This window comes from Aptenodytes patagonicus, chromosome 6 (genome assembly GCF_965638725.1).
Source record: "Aptenodytes patagonicus chromosome 6, bAptPat1.pri.cur, whole genome shotgun sequence".
Lineage (NCBI taxonomy): Eukaryota > Metazoa > Chordata > Aves > Sphenisciformes > Spheniscidae > Aptenodytes > Aptenodytes patagonicus.
The window spans coordinates 24,699,201-24,719,916 of record NC_134954.1 but is presented as its reverse complement, the minus strand read 5'-3'; the positions used below and the strand labels follow the sequence as shown (position 1 = coordinate 24,719,916).

General features: G+C 36.8%; 1 protein-coding gene across 2 annotated transcripts in view; it reads left to right on the top strand.

Moving 5' to 3' along the window:
* RNF13 (ring finger protein 13) overlaps nucleotides 1-20,716 on the top strand; it is a 45,200-nt gene that overhangs the window by 13,705 nt on the left and 10,779 nt on the right. For both annotated transcript variants that reach the window (XM_076341576.1, XM_076341577.1), the window contains exons 4-8: nucleotides 994-1,119; nucleotides 5,970-6,057; nucleotides 7,897-7,987; nucleotides 9,335-9,440; nucleotides 14,639-14,732. In XM_076341576.1, coding sequence (XP_076197691.1) covers nucleotides 994-1,119; nucleotides 5,970-6,057; nucleotides 7,897-7,987; nucleotides 9,335-9,440; nucleotides 14,639-14,732 — 505 coding nt within the window. The remainder of the gene's footprint in view (nucleotides 1-993; nucleotides 1,120-5,969; nucleotides 6,058-7,896; nucleotides 7,988-9,334; nucleotides 9,441-14,638; nucleotides 14,733-20,716) is intronic.

The window sequence follows — 20,716 nt, the reverse complement described above, 5'->3', positions numbered from 1 at the left end:
CAGGTGATCTAGAGATTTGACCAAGGAAGCAAGCATGTTCTAGTAAAGGAAAAAGGGAAGATCTGTTCTCTTTAGAGCTAGAACAAATAATATTGTGCAGTATGCATTATATTCTCTTGGCATTTGTCTTGCGTAAATTTCCATATCAGCAGTGTTTACAGAGCATTTACAGTAGTAGGGAAGAAAGTTCAAGGGAGTAGTCAACCCTGAAGTCACAACATCATGGAGAGGGACTAGTGTCAGTGCATTCAGTATTCAGGTAAGTATGTTTCCTCTGAGAGAAGCTGTAGAATTTTTCAGCAGATGTTAAAGTTTGAGGTTAGGAGAGTTTCTACTCCAAACATTTTCAGTGGTGGAGTACTAACTCAGTCACCTAAAAAAAAAAAAAAAAACAAAACCAACAAAAAAACCCAACCAAACCCAATTATTGCCTCAAGACTGATATTGCCAGAATTTCCTACTTCTGTGAATCTTTCAACTGTAGCAGATTTGATGATCTGTAGTCTTTGCATACCATAGTAAACCAGCTATTTTGTATGCTAGTTCAGTGTTGATTTCACACACCTAACTTCCTTCGGTTTCCCCTTTTAATTGCCAAGTACTAAGTTTGTCTTAGTGCTTCTTAGGCTATTATACTTCAGTTTTCTTGATTAGTCTCCATACGTCTTAGGATAATAGTTCCACAATATTAATGTAATATATGCAGTCCTCTTTATGCTGAATTGTGCTGCAAAGTCCGAGTTATGAACTTCAGATGATGTAATTGGAAAAACTGTATTTTCTTTCTAATTCTTTACAGACATAAAGATTCTGATGAATCAAAATAAATAGTCAGGGATGTAGCAGAAATCTTGCTATGATATAGGACTGAGTTGATAATAAGAATTTGTTTAGCTATTGTATGAAAACATAGTTTTCTTTCCTTATACTTGTCTGCCTGCCCTTTTGTTAAGATGGACAAATGAAGCTCCTGTTTCTGTTCCTGTTTTCTAGGGATTCCTAATAAATTCAAAACCAGAGAATGCGTGTGAGCCTATAGCCCCACCTCCGCTGAAAGACAACTCATCCAGTGCTTTTATTGTGTTAATTCGAAGGCTTGAGTGCAACTTTGATATCAAGGTAAGATTTTTTTTAAAATTTTTTTTTCCGTCTCTGTTTCAAGGTCTTAAAGAATTTACTGGTGCTTCAGAAAAATATTTATAGCTAACAGCAGGATAGATACTGATGTGAAAGGAAGGGAGAATTTTATTGCCTACAGGCAGATAAAGCAGTATTGTAATATGATGTAGTTTAAGATTACCTGTTTGTGAGCCAGCTTACGTGGCAAATAAAGATGACGGATGCTGCAGTTTTATAATAGAAAGCATTCAGTAGCAATATCAGCTTTTCTTGCCAGTTAGACTCTTTGCTGCCAGGGATCACAGGGGAGATTAGGGAACGGAGATAACATAAAAGCACCCAAAATCTGCAAGCCACTTTCCTGATTTGTTCTTGTGGCTCACACTGAGACCCCATGAACAATGGTAGTGTCACAGTTGGTTGATGGGGAGAGGAGATAGTGTACTGCTGGGAAGAAACAGGCACAAGTGGCAGGACGGGAATGTTTTTAAACAGGTACAACAGCTAGATGTTATATTATTAAGTATTTATATTATAAAAATTTTGACCTGCAGCTGAAGTGGAGTATTCTCGGTGTTATTTTAAAAATACAAAATTAGAATTATTTGTGTTTGGCTAGAATATATGGTTTTCTTGAAAATGACCCTAATATATGGGGCAGCAAAGGATGTCTTAAGGAAAACAGAGGTCTTGGATTTGTTGTTGACTTTCATGAACTAAAAGGAGATCCAACTGTATTTGCTGCTATGTGGTATGTTCAGTTATGTGGTATTGTGGTTAAACATGTAAATTCTACTCAGACTGTAGATTCCAGCTGTAGAGGCAGCCTCACTGTTCATGTGGTCTACCTTCACATCAAGCTCAGAAATGTCACATATTTTGTACTGTGAATCCTGTCACTGTGTGTGTATATGGCTTAGTGGGAAAAGGAAGGGCAAATGACTTGTCTTTTTCATGTCCTCTTTGCCTATCTATTTGCTGCCCCTAAACTGATGGGACAGTATTACTGTGGAAGACACTGTTAAAGGAACAGGTCAGAATTTTTCTAGTGGAATACATTTTTAATCAGAAATACAGCTTGATCACTGAAAACAACTTATTTTGTTGAAGAAGTTGGTGTTATGACTGTGCCTTCAGCTTTTCTACTCTGGTGCTAAACCAGAAAAATCACATCTCTGTTGCTGGTCACAGAATTCTGAGATTCTGGGAAGCTTTGGAAAGCTGCTCAGCTAAAGGCAAGAGTCAAGCAGGGGGAAGACGTGCAGAATTGCTTTTCCACGTAGCTATCAACTTAGTAAATGTGAACTCTTGTATTTTAATTTTACACATCTTGATTTGCCACACACAGTCAATGAGTGTTCCTTGCAGAAAATGGAAGATTTGTACATTACCATTGAGGGATTTCCATGGTCAGTTCTTTAAGGATTAAGTCACACTAGCTCTATATGTAAGCATTTTTTGGTTATGTTTTATATTTCATGTCATATCCATGGAAAAGTGGATTCCCACACATTTCTTTATTAGACAAAGAGCAAGGTAGAAAGTGGATCAGAAGTTCCAAGGCGAGCATGGGTACCTATGTACTCACTGGCCAGTGAATTCACTTTTACATTATGTTGTTAATACTATTGCAATATTGCATTATATAATTTCATACATACTACAGGATCTTGCTCTGAAGTTTCTGCCAGGAAGTGGCATGTGCACTGAGATGTGAGTTATATTACATATCAGTTACTTGACTGACAGGATGCAGATTTTAACAAAAAATGGAGTTTATTTGAAAGTCCCATCTCTCCTTCTGTTTTACATTGAAAACTACAAATACAGGTGCATAGCAGTTTCTTGATTTTATTATGTATCAATCTTTACTAGGCCAGAAACCGTCTCTTCTTCCTTTCCATCTCTCTTAGCATCTAGAGATTTCTTAGAGGAAAAATTATGTCACAGTAGGAGAAGGGTAAAGGCTGGAAGCAAGTAGAAGCAGTTCAGAGCCATTTGGAATGTGTCTTCTCACTTGTTATAACTGATTTTTACTGCTGTTTGTGTTGGTGACCAGTGTGGGAAGGGACTTGTCAAGAGAGGGTGGTGCTGTGCTTTCAACTCCTGCATAATTACAATACTAATTTCTCAAGCCTGCATTTAGGGTCTGGTCATCAGTGACTCTGAAATACGTTGTTGACATCATGTAGGAAGCATCACATATTTTCTACCTACATAAAAGGTTTGTTCAGCAAAATAAGCATCATGTAAAATTGTGCTACATATGTAAAAACTTACTAGAATGGTCTGGGATTATATGCAATTTAAGTAAATGATACCTCACTATATTACAGCTGCCTCTTTAGGCACAAAAGCCAGCAAATACATCATTAAACATTACATCATTTTATGTATGCACTATGGATATTTTCTGTAGTGATGTAATATTGGCCAAACTCCCAACCATGCATTTATGTTTACATCTAAAACTGATTGATTTATTTTTTTCAAATATTGGGATTTCTCGAGGTGTCTGCATTTGCCCATAACATTGTTCTGCTGTTTGCAATATAGCTATTAGGAATATGGGGAGAGAATCTGAATTGATGGCACTCTGAGGCATGTAACTGTTGAGTAAAGAGTTGATTGTCATTTTCTTATAGTAGAAAGTTACTATGCAATAAGAAATCACTTCCTAAAGCTGTACCATCCTGCTTAGATATATCTTCAAAATGGGTTAATGCTTTGGTGCACAATTAATGTTTTTGTCTTTGGGGCCCTGGGTAGCAAGGGTGAAGTTGCAACTTCACAATATAATTGAACAGGCAGTTGCTGCTGCTTTTGGCAGCTAGACGGTGTCGTTAAGCCTGTGCTCATTCATGATAGCTTGTGCAGAAGGTGCCTGGCTGTGGTTGTGTTAATGTCACTCTTTACTCGAGTAACCCTGTGTCAACTGAATATCTTGTGGGCATATTTATGTGTGGTTTTACACAAACACCATCATTTTATAATCCAATAATTAAACAAAAAGGGCCTATGTTACAAGTAAGCGGCAAAAGTGTGTAAGGAACTAAAACATTTCCTTAAGTAATAAATATTATTTACTACCTGTCCTGAAGGACATATTTCAATGTATAATGGACAGTTAATAAACACCTATTCAGGACATGATGTTAAAGAAATAAAACAAGCAAACAAAAAACCCTAATACTACATAGCAACTGTCACTAATTACCATCGCACATTTATACGGGTATGAAGATTAAGAACCTGTGCTAACCAGGGAGCTTTAAAGCTCAGATCACTCAATAAACTTTTGTATTCCTTTCTTCAGTTTCAACACTTGGTAATTCGTGATGTGTGTTATCCATGATGACTCCATTACTGCTGTTCTGTGTCACAAGCTCAGATATGTAGATGTTCAATGCTTTTAATCCTTTCCTTGTCTTACTTTTGACTGTTTTATTTAAAATTCTCATGCCTTTTTTCTTTTTTGCCTATTTTTGCTGTTGTGCAGCATGCAAGAAGGCTTCGTATTTCAAGCTTGACCTAGAGAACCTTTTTTTTTAGAATAATCAGTGGAAGTTTTCCAGCTTTACAACTCATGTTCCTCATTATTGTTTGTCTCTTGAGAAGAGAAATTGGGAGTGTGTGTGCATGTATGTGTATATATACATATATTTTCCCCTCTCCTAACTTTGAGGGTAGAGATCTTGAAAAAGAGCACCAGGGTTTTCGCCTGGGTTTTTCAGATCTGGTGATGATAGTCTGCTGTAAAAGAGAGATGGTGGTGATTTCTTGGTGAATTAGTGTAGGACAGGGTTCCATAAGACTTGTTTGTAAGGGTGGTGCTGTAGTTGGTATTTGTTGACTGATTAATAAAGCTGTTGTGATGCCATAGTATCTGAATGCTGCAACTGTTTTCCAGTTTCAAAGATATTTAAAGCTGTGATCTTTTGTTCAGTTGTACTTAATGGATGTTTGTTTGCCCGTTACATAAATATGTATTTGCATTACAGTTTCCTTAAATAAATACATGCATCTAAGTGGAAATAAAAGCTATCACCATGTCCCATACTAGCTCAATTCAGAGCAAGTCTATCCAGCTATAGCCAAGCTTACTGTGTAGTTTTAAACAGGAGTTCAATACAGGATGAAACCCAAATGTTCCTCAAGGTTCTGTAGTGCTTTTTGCATCTTGTGATGAGTTTTTATACTGTCGTGGATGCATTAGAAGCAAAACTAAGTTACAACTATTCATCTTAGATATGTTTACATTAGTGATAGTCACTGCAGCAAATGCCATTTACATGGACCTTAGGCTTTGCTTGTATTGACAAAAAAGCTAGTGTATATCAGAAACGTAACTGGTACACAATATATTTGTAGTTTTGTACCCATATTTATAATTTTGTACTTTTCCTTGAGAAAGCTTCTGATACCTGGGCTGTCAAGTAAGATATTTCCACATCTCTAAAGGCACAGAAAAGATACTACTCGTGACTTCATGAGCTATCAAGTGGTAATTTCTAGCTTACCAAAGTAAGTTAGTGCCTTTATTTTCAGTTATGATTAAATATTATTTTTATCTACCCATAGAAAGTTTTTAATCCTGTTTTTAATATAAGTAAAAACTGTCTGTCTGCAGTCAATATTAAATTATTTTTCTGGAAAAATAACATAATTACATGAGTGTAAGAATAATTACAGGATTTTGTTTTGAAAGGTGACACTTGTTTTATAAGTGCAAATGATGTTGTGCTAGTATTTATAACTTCCTGAAAGTGTACCTTGTCTTAGAGGGAACAGACAGGTTACTGTATTTTGAAGCAGTAGTCTTTCTAATAAGTATTTTGTATGGCTTACAGGTTTTAAATGCACAGAGAGCTGGATACAAGGCAGCTATAGTTCACAATGTTGATTCTGATGACCTCATAAGCATGGGATCCAACGACAGTAAGTACAGGTATCACTTCTTCTCTCCTGTTTGAAGATCATTTCACCCACTAGAGTGTACAGTATTAAAATCAGTATAAAGTATTGTGATGAACTCTCACTTAAAAAAAAAAAACAAAAAAACAAACCAACACCAAAAAAACCCAAAACAACAAAACCACCACCACCAACAAAAAACCAGAAAAAACCCACCCCAACCAGAAATCCTCCTGCTTTTAACATTTTAAAATGGGAGATGTTCGTATAAGAACATATATGTATACTTGTGTATTATTTGTAGCATTAAGTTTGTACATTCTCTGAGTGTTTCTTTTGGTTTTCCTTAAAATTTTAGTTCAACTGTTCTGGGTTAAATGCTTAAACTTATGAGATAGATTTGTATGACTGATGTGGAGAATAGCTGATGTGTTGTTAATTAAGTAGAAATATAGGAAAAGTAAAAAACTCTACTCTTTTGGAAGGAAATCAAACTTCAAAATACGACTTTTTAGTATTTGTTAGTGGTTCCATTTTGTTGCTGCACTGATGTGTACATTTTTCTGTTCCTTTGGACAAATGGATTCCAATTTCATATGAATATATATTACATGTACATATTTTCAGCTTTTCAGTTGGAAAAAGAATGTTTAGAGACCAGCGTGCCATTTTCTGATTGATTCTGATGCTATTTGTTCCCATTTTAACCTTTCATGGAGTGAATATGTTCAGAACATCTTGTAATCTAGCCAAAATGCTGCTTTTGCTTTATGGTATGTGTTTTTTGTCTATAGTGCTGTTACGACTTTCTCTGTGGCATTTTTTAATTTTGTCCAGTTTTTGAGCTTGCTCAGTATGGAACAAGAACATAAATGAGAACAAAAGAAGTCTTTCCAAGTGGAAACACCATTGAGTAAACTAGGAAATGAACTTTCAGCAAACTAAATGGCAGCTGAGTAGTCCAAAAAGCTATGTGAAAGTGGTTTTAATGAATTCCCAACCTGTGTGAATCTTATTTTCAGGTTTAGAATGTAGAACAAGTTCAAAACAAATGCAGGCTTGGGTACTGTGAGGTGACATTAAGCCATGTATGCTTTTGCCTTGGGGAACCTGAATGCTTTGATATTGACTAAACTCAAGATACTTTGACCCTTAAATGTGAAGCATAAGTAAGAGGTGCAAATCAGTATAAAGTGAAGCTGAGGAGAAGGTTTTCTAGAATATGGGATTTATCTTTCAATAATTTTTCATTTGTGCTGCATCTTTTGAGCTTATTGCCTTCACTGGTAAGCAGAGAAGGGGGAGACAGTTCCATCCAGTTTCCTGAGACTCAAATAAAGATGTGGGATTTGTTCATTTTCTTCTTTCTTCTTTTTGACCTTTTCTAGCCACAGCTGTTTCCAGTGTGTTCACTTATGTTTAGGGAGAAAAGGAGGGAAGAAAGATTAATTAAAATTTACAGTACCAGATCACAAAATCGTATAAGTTGCCAGAAATTCTGGAAATCAATGGTGCTGTGTGACTTTATCAAGTCTCTGAGTAAGAATGATGTTCTGTTCAAACTTACCCTGATGCCTCTTTTTTTTTTGTCAAAATATTTTCAGTTTATGCTCCCTTTAAATATTTCATTAAGAATTTTGATTTCTATACCTGCAATAAAGTCCCTAGATGTTTGGTAGGAAAAGTAATACCACTTCTTATATGATGTAAAGATGTAGCATGCATGTGCATCAGTCTGTATGTCATTATGTTAAAATGCGTCTTCATGTTGCGATAGTCTCATAATGTTCAAGTGTTGTGTCTTGAGTACCCATAGAGTGTCTGCGTAATCATAGTTTTATTTTCCTGCTTTTTTTAATACAGTTGAGGTTCTAAAGAAGATTGACATTCCTTCTGTCTTTATTGGCGAGACGTCAGCTAATTCTCTTAAAGAAGAATTTACTTATGAGAAGGGGTAAGTTACCTCACATGCAGCTGTGTTATTCCTGGCATTAAATCATTGCCTCTTTTTAATATTTATAGATGTAAAATAGCATGTTGTGATGACAGAGGCTTTAGGTATTCCAGGTGAAACCTTGTGCCTGAGAGCAATGGGCAGAAAGCATTTTAAAAACTAATATAAATTGCTTTCCTGCAGGAGGGTTACCATATATTTATCAAATGTTACTCCTTTCATTTTCATATAGCATTAGACATATGAGTTTAGCTAATGATCTAATGTTTGTGAGAGCATGTGTATTTCAGGTCTAAGGGTGTGTTCTTTTTACAATGTATTCCAGTTCCCATTGAAGTCAGATGCTGGTCTTTTGTTAAAGGATAATTTTTTTAATAGTTCTAGAACAAGTCAGAGATTACTTCCTATGCTAGGTGAATCTGCAGGATGCATTTAAGATGATTCCAGTGGGGTGCATGATTAGGTTTGCAGTGCTTCTGTTCTGCTTTTAAGTTTAAAACTTTAAAAAGAAAAGCATTGTGAGAACAAAATGGTTAATACCTTGAATAGGATGGAAAAGGAGGTGTGTTTCGTATTATTGGTCTAATGATCTTGCTTCTTCAGGTCTCTCTGATGTCCTTTCACTAAATTAATCAGAAATAGATTGTGTCATTCTTAAGTAGACACCTTGCTGATGAAAACTACTTGATACGTACAGTGTGGTTCCACATGAGTAGTGGTTATAGAACTACTAACACTTTTATACATTGTATCTTCTCAGGTGTTTCTGACTGCTAGTGCCTACAGAATAATAATGGGATTTTCCTTCCCTAAGTATCAATAAGTACTAGTATTCAGATATCCAGTTGCCAGCATCCGTGCCAGGTTCTCTAGGAAGACTTTTTGATAACTGTACTGTAATTTATTGACTCTCCAGAGGACAAAGGGTGCACTCTACCATGCTTCATGATTTGAAACTAAACCTCCTGTATAAACCAAAGTGTTTTAGTAGATAAGAATGATTCCACAGTATCTTTTGATAGTCGTTATATTTTTCTTATTCTGCTATCAAAGCAGCTATGAGGTGGTTTTCCTGGTTGCTTTAGGTTTATTTATGATTGAAGTCAGTAAATAGTTTTAACTCCAAAAATGTTCTAAGAAATACTGTTTTATCCTTTTACTTGATTGGCTTTACATTATGTGGGTATCAGCTGAATTTTCTATGTTGTTGTGCACGGGTAGGTATTCCTTTAGTATGTCTAGCAATAACCTTTTATTTTAATGGTTTTTTTCATTGTATTTATTTTTTAATTCATTGTTCATTAAATTCTAACCTATTTAGAAAGTGTTATCTTTTTCTCCCCACAGTGGCCATGTTGTGTTAATCCCAGAGTTCAGTCTTCCTTTGGAGTACTACTTAATCCCTTTCCTAATAATAGTAGGGATCTGTCTTATTCTCATCGTCATATTTATGGTAAGTTCCTTCTTCTAATAACGTTTTTTTTCTTTCAAACAAATCATCATAGAACTGTCACTGAAGTTAAATGAAGGGATACAGTAAAGGAACAGCGAAAGCTTTGTGTACTGTACATACCTGTACCATGCTTACCTGTAATCCTTTATTTTCTCAGTACAATAAACAGATGCAGAATTTTGGCAAAGGGATATCAGGAGCTGTATGCCAGGATATTCTACCTGGCATACAACTACTTACAAAGAATTGTCCTCACGGCTACTCTTCCACTGCACAAGTGCTTTCTTTTTCGCCCCATAAAGAATGACCTGTCCTTGTGCTCTCGTACACTGAGAGTATGTCCCACTTTACCAAACTTGTACTGCTTAATAAACGTTAGTTCCACTGTTCCACAGTGCAGGTCTCACCGTTTTTTACTGCAGGTATAGTAATCAGTCAGCAAGCTCAGAACCTATTACAGCATATAGCATATATCTTACAGCATATACATTATCTATAGAGGTTCTCAGTTGGGCATGTCTGCTACAAAAGGTAAAATAGCATAACTATATATTATTTCAGAGTACTTAGCATCCCAGTTTTTGGAATCTCTGCTCATCTCTGACCAATTTATTATTTTACCTTTTGATAAAAATCAAGTAATGCATCAACTGTTCTATAACATTTTCTTAAAATATTTCTTTCTGTGTTAGTGTGTTTTGCACTGCAAGTTAGTATTTCATTGACAATCCTGGGCACGTTTCGCACAATCAAAATTGCAGCAGCTCTCTGAAAACAAAGCAGAAGTGATCAATTTGAGACGATGTAAAAGTCACCAATGCTTTGTCTGACCTTCTGGTGATAACCTTGATCATAGAGGACTTTGTCTCAGTTAATTAGGTGAATGTATAGCCTTATCATTGTATCCTGAAGGTCAGCAGTTTGAGATAAGGAGAGACGGTATTTCTAAAGGAGAGCGGTCACCAGGGATAATATTCTGTGAACATCTGTTGTTCTGAGACCATCAGTATTCCAACTTGAGCTTCACTAATATTCTGCTTATAGTGCACCTAAGTTGAAAATTCAAACAAAATATTGGTTATCTAAGAAATGGAATGAAGAAGGCTATGAAAGGAACTGTAGCATCACTTTGAATATCATAAGTACTGGCTTTGCACCCTATCAAAATACGGTGTGAAGCACTGATCCGTCATTTTTCAGAAAGATACTGATTAGGGAATGAAGAGAAAGGCATTAAGAATAGTTAGGTGGTCTCTTATTTAAAAAGCAATTTAGAAGGTTACCATTGAAGAGAAAACCAATGAAGGACGGGGGACGTATGAAAACTGTAATCATGAGGAGTGTGAGCTTGACTTTTATCATGACCAGCACTGGAAATTCAGAAATAAGAGGTGGTTTTTACTCTGGGGATATTTCTTCATCTTTTGCTTCAGAGTTTTTCACCAGTTATGCTACTTCTGGTTTTAGATGATGTTAAGTTAGTTGCAAAACTTCCTTAGGGACTTCAGTGCTGTCATCTTCAGGTCAAAAAATGAAATAAATTACAGATTAATTTGCACCAATCACTTTAGCAAGGAACTATGGAGTTATGTAACAAACACAAGGCTAATCCCACTGAAAGGCCACCTCTTGTTAGAATTGCAGATGTTTCCCTCACTATGAAAACAGCAGTTTTCTGCATCAAAAGTGGCATTACAAATGTTACAGGAGTGAGCTAAACAAATTTGTAAAGTGTTTGTCTTTAGGGCATAAGTGAGTTCTCTTAGCAGAAGCCATAGAATCACAGAATGGTTTGGGCCAGAAGGGAGCTTTAAAAATCACCTTGTCCTGTCCAACCACCATCATCAGCAGGGACATCTTTCACTTTCAAGGTCATGTCCAACCTGACCTTGAATACTTCCAATGGTGAGGCATCCACAATTTCACTGGGCAACCTGTTCCAGTGTCTCACCACCCGCATCATAAAAACTTTCTTCATGATATCCAATCTAAATACACTGTTTTTCATAGATACTGATTCTTTTAAATTTGCCTTTTAAGAGCTGGATCTTTTTGTATCAGCATGCTGATACTCTGAATTGAAACAATTTTTTGCTTAATGTATGAATTTGAGAGTTCCAGATTCCAAATAAAATATATAGGGAAGAACCATCTGTACAATCTGAAAAGAATAAACAGATGCTAGGTAGGATTAGCTATGAGAAGGGGAAATAAACATTTGGTGAGGAAAATTTCAGGCTTTTAAACTCCTCTCCAATTTCCTTGCTTATGCACTGTGAGGAAACGTAAAAAGGGGCATGTCTGTAAACTATGATTAAGAATTTATTTTTCCAAATATGTCCCAGTTACAAAAGCAAAGGCTTTGAGAGACCTGAATTTCTCTTCTGTTAGTGTCAATAGGTAGTCAGTGCTAAAATGAATGGTTCTTTCCATGTCTTAGAATCACATTGTAGAGGAAAACCAGACAGGAACCAGGAGAAAATTATATTGTATTTCTGCAAGTCAGGGTTACCTATACTATGTATTTGGGACAGATGTTTGGAGGGTTTTGAAAAGAGGTTATATGTTGGAAATGCCAAAATCCATCTACACGGCTCATGTTAAACTGAGAGGGGGGGGAAAAAAGGGGAGAGGTATTTGAAAGCATTTTCCAGAGTGTAGTACAGGTTCGAAGGGGGAACAGGAATAAATCAGGCTCACTAGTGATAAGCTATGGGGTGGCATGACAATGTTTGAGAGATGGTGTGCTGGTGAGGGCTTTCACTCTGCTCCATGACATACTGAGTACACTGGGGCACATCTGAAATGTGTGTACACTAACGCACGCGGTATGAGGAATAAACAAGAGGAACTAGAAGCTTTGGCTGATTCCCAAAGCTACATCATCATTGGCATAGGTGAGACTTAGTGAGAAGAGTCCTGTGATTTGGAGTGCTGTGGTGGACAGTTACAGGCTCTTTGGGAGAGATAGGCAGGACAGGCGAGGCGGAGGGTAGCGCTGTGTGTAAAGGAGGGGTTGGACTGTACAGCACTTGCAGTTGGGGATGAAATGGCTGAGAGCCTCTGGGTAAGGATTAGGGGAAAACCTAATAAAGTGGATGTTGTTGGGGGTTGGTTTGTTTGTTTGTTTTTTTAACACCAATGATGGGCCCTGGGACACCCGGAGCCCTGGGTTGGAGGACTGCGACTGGGGGAGTGATAAGCTCCCAATTGACTTTGAACTTGTACGGGATTTGCTGCTGCAACTAAAAGCACATAGGTCTGTGGAGCCTGATGGGGTTCATCCCAGGGTACTGAAAGAGTTGGCCGATGTTATTGTGAGACATCTCTCAGTTATTTGTCAACAATCTTGGGAATTTGGAGAGGTCCCAGTTGACTCGAACCTAGCAAATGTTACTTGCCCTGTTCTCAAGAAGATGAAAAAAGAATACCCTGGTAATTTTAGGCCTGTCAACCTCACTTCATTGCCTGGTAAAATTATGGAGAAAATTATTCTGGGAGTTACTGAAAAACACTTGAAAGACAATGTGGTCATCGGTCAAAGCTAACATGGGTTCATGAAGGGAAAGTCAGTCCTTACTAACTTAATATCCTTTTATAAAAAGTTACCCTCCTAGTGGATGAAGGGAAGGCAGTGGATGTGTGGGGTTGTGGTTTTTTGGGGTTTTTTTGGTTTTGGGGTTTTTTTTTAGCAAAGCTTTTGATACAGTCTTTTACAGTATCCTTCTGGACGAAATGTCCACCATAAAGCTAGACATGTACACAATACAATGGGTGAACAATTGGCTGAGGGGTTAGGCTCAAAGAGTTGTAGTAAATGAGGTAACATCTGGCTGGCAGCCAGTCATTAGTGGTGTTCATCAGGGTTCATCTTCACGGCCAGTTCTTTCCAATGTTTCTATCAATGACCTGGACACAGGAGTTGACTGCACACTAAGTTTGCCAATGATACTAAATTAGGAGATGTTGCTTCCCTTGAGTGTAGAGAGGGCTTAACAGAGAGATCTTGATCAATTAGAGCACTGGACAATTAATTGGTGCAGTGAACTTGATCCCAGGGGGGTTCCAGGTTGGATTTGGTCCTCAGTCATTTGTGGTTTCGGCCCTGCTCCTTTCAGGAAATTTTGTTTTTAACTAAGAAATGAATGTGAGACTCTCTGATTGTTACTAAGTATCTGAATTACAGCAGGAAAACTGCAGTTTATGCATACAGCTTATTGTTTAGCTGGGCTAAAAAGAGTCTGAACAAACAGTTTAGATCCAAATATACTTAAAAAGTGAAGCCAGGTGTGATGCAGAAGGATAAATAAGTTTTATTTTGCCAAAACCAGTTACAGTTTCAAATGATCCTAATAATATTTGTCCCTAATATACATCCGTTCATACTTTGAAAAAAATAATCTGTTGTGAAGTATATCGATGCCTTTCAGGGATTCCTAAAATGAGAGATATTAATGCTGTTTATAATACTAATACTCTCTCAGTGTTTACCTTATCCACAGTGTAGGTAGGTGTAGAGCACCTCTGCAAATTTCAAAAGACTTGTTAGTGTGTATACTTTGGTTAAGGCCATTTTTTTTTGTTTGTTTGTTTGTCATCATATTTGAAAAAGAATGTCATATCACAGCTGTTAGAATTAGAAACTGAACAGAAATAGCATTAGGGACTATTAAGAAAACAGAAACAGAACCTTTAGTATAGTTGAAGACAGCAAGTAACTGTGGCTTGAAGTAACCCCTTTACTCCTCCCCAGACTACATCTAGATACTATGAAAACAGTTCTGATGAACATGGGAATAATACTCTAAAAGCGCTGTAATAATCTAAAACTGTAAGCAAACCCAGTCAAACTTAATGAACTGTGTTTTGCTCTGAAGTGTGCCATCCCACTACACATGGGCCTCGGTAGAGGATTGCAGCAATGGCCATTATTTTATATAGTATGGACATATTTTTTTTTCTCTTTCCTTTCCAAAAAAAGCTTGTGTATTTTCAGTTTCAAGTGTCATGGTCATCGAGAACATCCTTTAGGCTTGTTTGGCTTCATCCTTGAGTCCAGGCAAGGGAAGAGGTGATTCAATTTCAGCTGGGGTTCCCTTTTGACTAACTTACTGTGAAGACTCAAAAATCAAAGCTTCTATTGTTCTTTTATTGTTTCAGCTTACTGTTCATGTTGTCTTACTTATGTCTGTTTGCAGATCACAAAATTCGTGCAAGACAGACACAGAGCAAGAAGGAATCGTCTTAGGAAGGACCAGCTTAAGAAACTTCCTGTACATAAATTTAAGAAAGGCAAGTGGATCATTCTGTCTAACTAATTAGACCCCATTGTTTTTAACACCAAAAAACCTCTAAATTGAGGGGGGTTTGTAGTTTTGGAGATAATTTTGAGTACACTTGAAATAGATAGTAAAGTTTGGAGTGAAAACCCACAAAAAGTTTGCCTTGACCTTGTTCTCACTGAGATAGAGGAGTTCTGACATTTCTTTAATGGAAGCAGAGCAGACACCATATGCAGAGTGTGGCTGAGAATTAAAATGTTGCTTAATATACCACAAAATCAGTACATAAATTCCACAAAACTTCCTTGTTGTGCTCTCATTAACAGTGACCACAGCAGTCAGTCACTGTGATGCATTATTTCCATTATTTGGAACTCCCACATGGAGTATTGTGTCCAGCTCTGGAGTCCTCAGTACAAGAAGGACATGGACCTGTTGGAGCGGGTCCAGAAGAGGGCCACGAAAATGATCAGGGGTGGAACACCTCTCCTATGAAGAAAGGCTGAGAGAATTGGGGTTGTTCAGCCTAGAGAAGAGAAGGCTTCAGGGAGATCTTATTGTGGCCTTTCAGTACTTAGAGGGGGCTTGTAAGAAAGATGGGGACAAACTTTTTAGCAGGGCCTGTTGTGACAGGACAAGGGGTGATGGTTTTAAACTCAAAGAGGGTAGATTTGGGCTAGATATAAGGAAGAAATTTTTTACAATGAGGGTGGTGAAGCACTGGAACGGGTTGCCTAGAGAGGTGGTGGATGCCCCATCCCTGGAAGCATTCAAGGTCAGGTTGGATGGGGCTCTGAGCAACCTGATTTAGTTGAAGATGTCCCTGCCCACGGCAGGGGGTTTGGACTAGATGACCTTTAGAGGTCCCTTCCAACCCAAACAGTTCTGTGATTCTGTGATTATTTGTCGGGAAACTGATAAATACTAGTGGCACATAAGTTGCCTGACATTGTAGAGACTATAAAACAAAACTGTCTTGTGGGTATAATTTACCTGCTTTTCCAGAGGAGTGGTCCTTTCATTCAATCACAATACTTCTGTGAGGGCAAGAGCAATTCAAATTTAATGCCAAAATACTTGCTGTTGTGATTCTTTGTAGTGATTAATTTTATGCAATATCTAATGACACGATGAGAAATAAAGCTGTAGCAAGTTATTTTATTCAACGAAATAGAAAAGCTCCCTTAAGTCCTTCTCTGTTGTAGTCTACTCCTTAACAGTAGAAAAAAATTTTACTTCTCCGTTTTGTTTTTTAAATGTTTTGTTTTGTTACCATTTTACCATCTGATTGTTCATTCATACAAGCTATTGCAAGGTATGAGAAGAAAAGGTGGAAAAAATACTTAATTGAAATGATTGATTACTACATAATACGTGTCAACAGAGAATGTATTTGCCGAGGCACAAAGACCATGGTAGGGGTTATGCCTGGATTCAAGGATAGAACCACTTACTGTTCTTTGCCCTTGATAAAGCCAGCCTGCATTATTAATGGCATTGCTCTCACTTTGTGCAAAGCAGATGTTCAATTTGAGCGGATACAGTATTTGTGCAATGTTAGTTCAGCCTCATGGGGTGGGGGGAGGAAGGGGGGGAAAAAAAAAAAGTGTTTTCCTCTGCAGGGTTGACTGAACCTTGCTATAATGACCTATTGCTATGGATTTAAAATTAACTCTAAAAAATTACCTTAAGCCAATAAAGCTAATACTAATTTTGTTTCCTCTTACTGATTCCCTATGAAATCTAATTAGAATAAAAATACAAACTAAATTATGTTGTACTTTAAAGAGAAATTTGCAAGGAAAAAGTTACTTCAAGAAAGTCAGTTAATGTCTTTTTCAGTTAATTGTGTTCATCTGTAATAACTATATTAGACTTACATGACTAAGTAGCCAGTGTATGAAAAGATCTTATTGCTGTCTTCCTCATTCTCCTTCCTCTTTGCTTTTGCTGAATCTTACACAATATGAATTGTCTGGAGCTCAGTAAGTCATTGTAAAGTAAACCTGGCTGTAAATATCCAGGTATCCACTGCATTCAGTGGCTTATGAAAAACAGAACAAAAAAGCTTATTTTTTCAACTAGGATTTCTGTTTCTTTAAGCGAATGATCACTTTGGTTCTACTGCTATAAAATTAATCCCTTGCATTGCTTTCTTTAAATCCTTTTACTAAAAGGACAAAATTTGTCCCAGTACTTGGGTATGTTACCTTTGGCAATTACAATAAAAATATATTGCTTCATGCTTTTTTGTGAAAAATAGGATTTCTCAAGACATTATTGCAAAATCAATTCACTTCAGTCGTCTTGATGATATATCCAAACAATCTTACCTTTTGCTTTGGAAGGATAGGTGAAAGTAACTCCTGTGGACTATAATCCTGTTTTTAGGAATGCTGGATTTTCTTTTGTCTCCAGTGTATTCTTAAATCTGTTCGTATTGAAACGTTAGTCAAATACTGAAGCTAAGACACCATAGATACTGGTTCTTCTCTTTCTTGCCCTGCTTTTTGTATCATGAATCACTGCCTAATAAATGGTTTCACTGTACTGTAAAAGGGTTTTTAAGGGAAAGCTGGCTTTAGTGGATTTCCAGAATTTAATAGGTTGATAGGGAAACGATGATGTAATGAAGATGATTGTTCTGTAGGGGTGATTGCACTCTGACATACCTAAACAATTGTTAATGCAGAAAATGCATAAATCATCTCTAAATAGGATTTGAGTCAAATACCACTGTAACGCATGGGAATTTTTTACTAATTTCAGTAGGCTTTCGATCAGGCACTTAGCATTTCTGTAATGAGTAGAGAATGCAGTAACAAAAGATGTGGCATTGACTATCTTTGCAAAGTCCTAATCAACAAGCCTCGCCTTTGAATAATTCTACAGAATGCAACGTATGCTATATCAAAATGTCTTCTACACTTAAGGAGTTTTGGGGCTGTTGTGTTGTGGTCCCTTACAAAATGGATTACATTTTGGTCATACAAAAGTCAGTGGGAGTTGGTATCTTTTGTATGATGTCTTTATAACAAAAGTGAACACAGCAAAAGAGACAAATCCATTTAATGTGCCTGTAATTTGATCATTAGCAAATCTGAATATTCTGAAGAATAATAGCTTAGAAAAAATATAGGTTAGAAATTTTGTGAATTGGTACGTATTGTAGAATTTATTTTCAGAAATATATAACATTATTTCCAAGCTAGCTTAACTTTACGCTAAAATGGAATCTAGGCTAAGACTGAAAAGTTTTTTTAGATCTCAACTGCAATGAAATTACAGTGTAACCTCTCATTCCTGTAGAAAAGAAAATACCATCAATTTAGTGAAGATAGAATGCTGCAAAAGAAAGAGATGTGTGGGCATATTATTAAGAAATTAAAAATGAACGAAGCAATTTTTTTCTACATTGTGTTGAAAGTTAGGATCCTAAATGAGTGGTTAGATACCTGATAAAGAATCCAGAATTTGGGAGTTGCTACATCCACAAGACTTCTAAAAATGGAGCTGTTTGGTTAGGTGTTTAAGTATGAAAGAAGAGCTTAACTTTAGACAGTCAGCTTTGAAATGCTTTATGTACACATGGAAAAAAGCCCCAACATATGTGACAAATAATAAGCTGTAAGAGTATGTGTCATTTTAAGGAAATACATATTTTTATCATGTGTATTGAATTTTTGTGTGCATATGTTTATATGCAGATTGATACATATGATTGAGCAATAGTAGGAAATAGATGTATCTCAGTGCCTTTTAAAAATCTGCTCCAGAGTAAGTGCAGTTCCGCAGTTTACTGTGTATTCCTAAATTGATTTTTTTTTCCCCCTGCAAATGGGATTATAACTGATCTAATTACTGTTCATTACTGACCCATCTGCTTGACTGCACAGTACAGTTACAGTCTAATAGAGAAAACAAGTCATAAGGTCTACCAAAGTCTTGGCGATGTTATTTTTGCATTCTTCATTGTTCACAAGTACACATATGTGTATCCACATATGTGGATGGGTAACTCTGTGTTTCTGAAAATATTTTTTTTTAATTTATATGTGCCAAATAGAAGATAATTTTGCTTACTAAAGACTTCTCATACACCATTTATTTAAGCAAGATACTTTATTTTGTAGCAGTTTCCATACTTCCTTTTTTTCCCCCTGATTTTTGGTGGTTCTGAACCAGCTTCTAAAATACAGTAATGGGTATTTGAGAAAACGATGTCTGCAAAGTGTCCCTTTTAAAAATTAAATCTTCTGTTCTTTGAGGGGCATGTAGTCATGGAGGTGAAACTAACTTGGAGACTAGTCAAGGAGGCTCCAGGATTCACAGAGAAATAATACACGTCTCAGCGCTGAGGAGGGCTGGTGTTTCTGGTCGTGGCTGCTGCGGGGGCTTGCCTCCCTTCCCTAAGCCACAATGAGAGCAAGAATCTGGGTAATAGTGTTAATTAATTTGTGTGATGACCTGTTGGAGAAATGTAGCAGATGGACTGCAGTTGATGGATCCAGTGGGTACAGGTGAAGCAGTTGGGCTGAGGGCTTATTGCAAATTTCTGTGCAATAAAAGATGGGGCTGTGAAGTTGGGTAAGGTAGGCCAGGATCATGGCCTTGACAGGAGTCAGAGAAATATCTTTGTTGCAGTTAGCCAGTATGTTGTCAGATAGATCTGCGGCCTCCATGTTTGAGAACTTTTACATCGGCCTTATTGAGAAAACTTTGTCTGTATTTACCTGGCCTAGAAATGGATGTGTCATTTTTTTCTGAATGTGCTGTTATTCATTGCCAGGGGATGCTGTAGTGAGATAAGCCTACTCAAGAACAGTGTGCTATCACTTTTCAGGACTTTCTTGTACATGTTGAATGACTAGTGTGGGGAAAAAAAGACAGCTGTATTATTTGAATGTTTTTTTTCTCTGTGATATGATGCCCTTGACAGTACTGACTGATGGTTAACATTCATTTCTGTGTAGAACGTGATAATAATGTGCTGATTATAAGGGATCCATAAACATGGTTTGACTAATAGAAACAATGGAGAGAAGGAATGTCATAGCAAAAGAGGAAGTAATTTTTTAAAAAAGTTATAGCTGAAATACTTCACTGTGTTACATTAGACAAAAACTTGTACTTCAGTAATGTAGGTCTGGCAGTGATGGACTCCATTTAATTTCTCTGACTTTTTCTACCAGCCCATGAGGCTTTTTTCTCTCTCCTGCTTTCCCTTTATTTTCTCCAGTTGTTGTATAGTAACTATCAGGAAAACTGTGTTTCTAAGTGGTTCTTATGTCCACTCTGCTTATATTCTGAAATGCCAAATTACAGCAGTTGTTATTTTCCAGTGGCAGTCATCAGCTTTGCCTTTATGTTGAATAATATATATTAACAAAAATAACATGAACCACATTTCACAGACTTTCTGTGCCGCCACAGAAGCCCTTGGAATTTATCTTTTGGGAAACAGATGAGAAGTTATTTTTAATCATAGATTTCTGTTATTTGGAGAATAGACCTATGAACTGGGAGGTCCTGAGTTGCAACTTCTACTCTGATTTACTGCATGCCAAGATAAAACAATTATAATCTCTGTCCGCTTTCTTTTCCATCCCTATAAAGTAGGATTGAGAATATTTACCACTTTGCAGTGCTCTTGCAGAAATTGAATACTTAATGTTGCAATGCTCTTTCAATACTAGATTTTTTTTTTGCATTAATCTTCCTTTTATTGCCATTTTGGTTTAAAAAAATTTGTAATGAAAGCAATGTAATACATGCATATGTACTAATCTCCATAATTTACCTTTGCTGATAGTGCAGCACGTTGCAGATGTGCTCCTTCACTTATCTCTGCAGTCTTGCCTCCCTTCTTTTTTCCCCTGTCAAATAGCTTTAGTAAACCTGTAACTTAAACAATTTGCTGTGTCTTTGTTAATTGTACCCATACTGCTGGCTGGCTGGTTTATTTAGTGTTATCTATAATAATGCAGAAGTCAG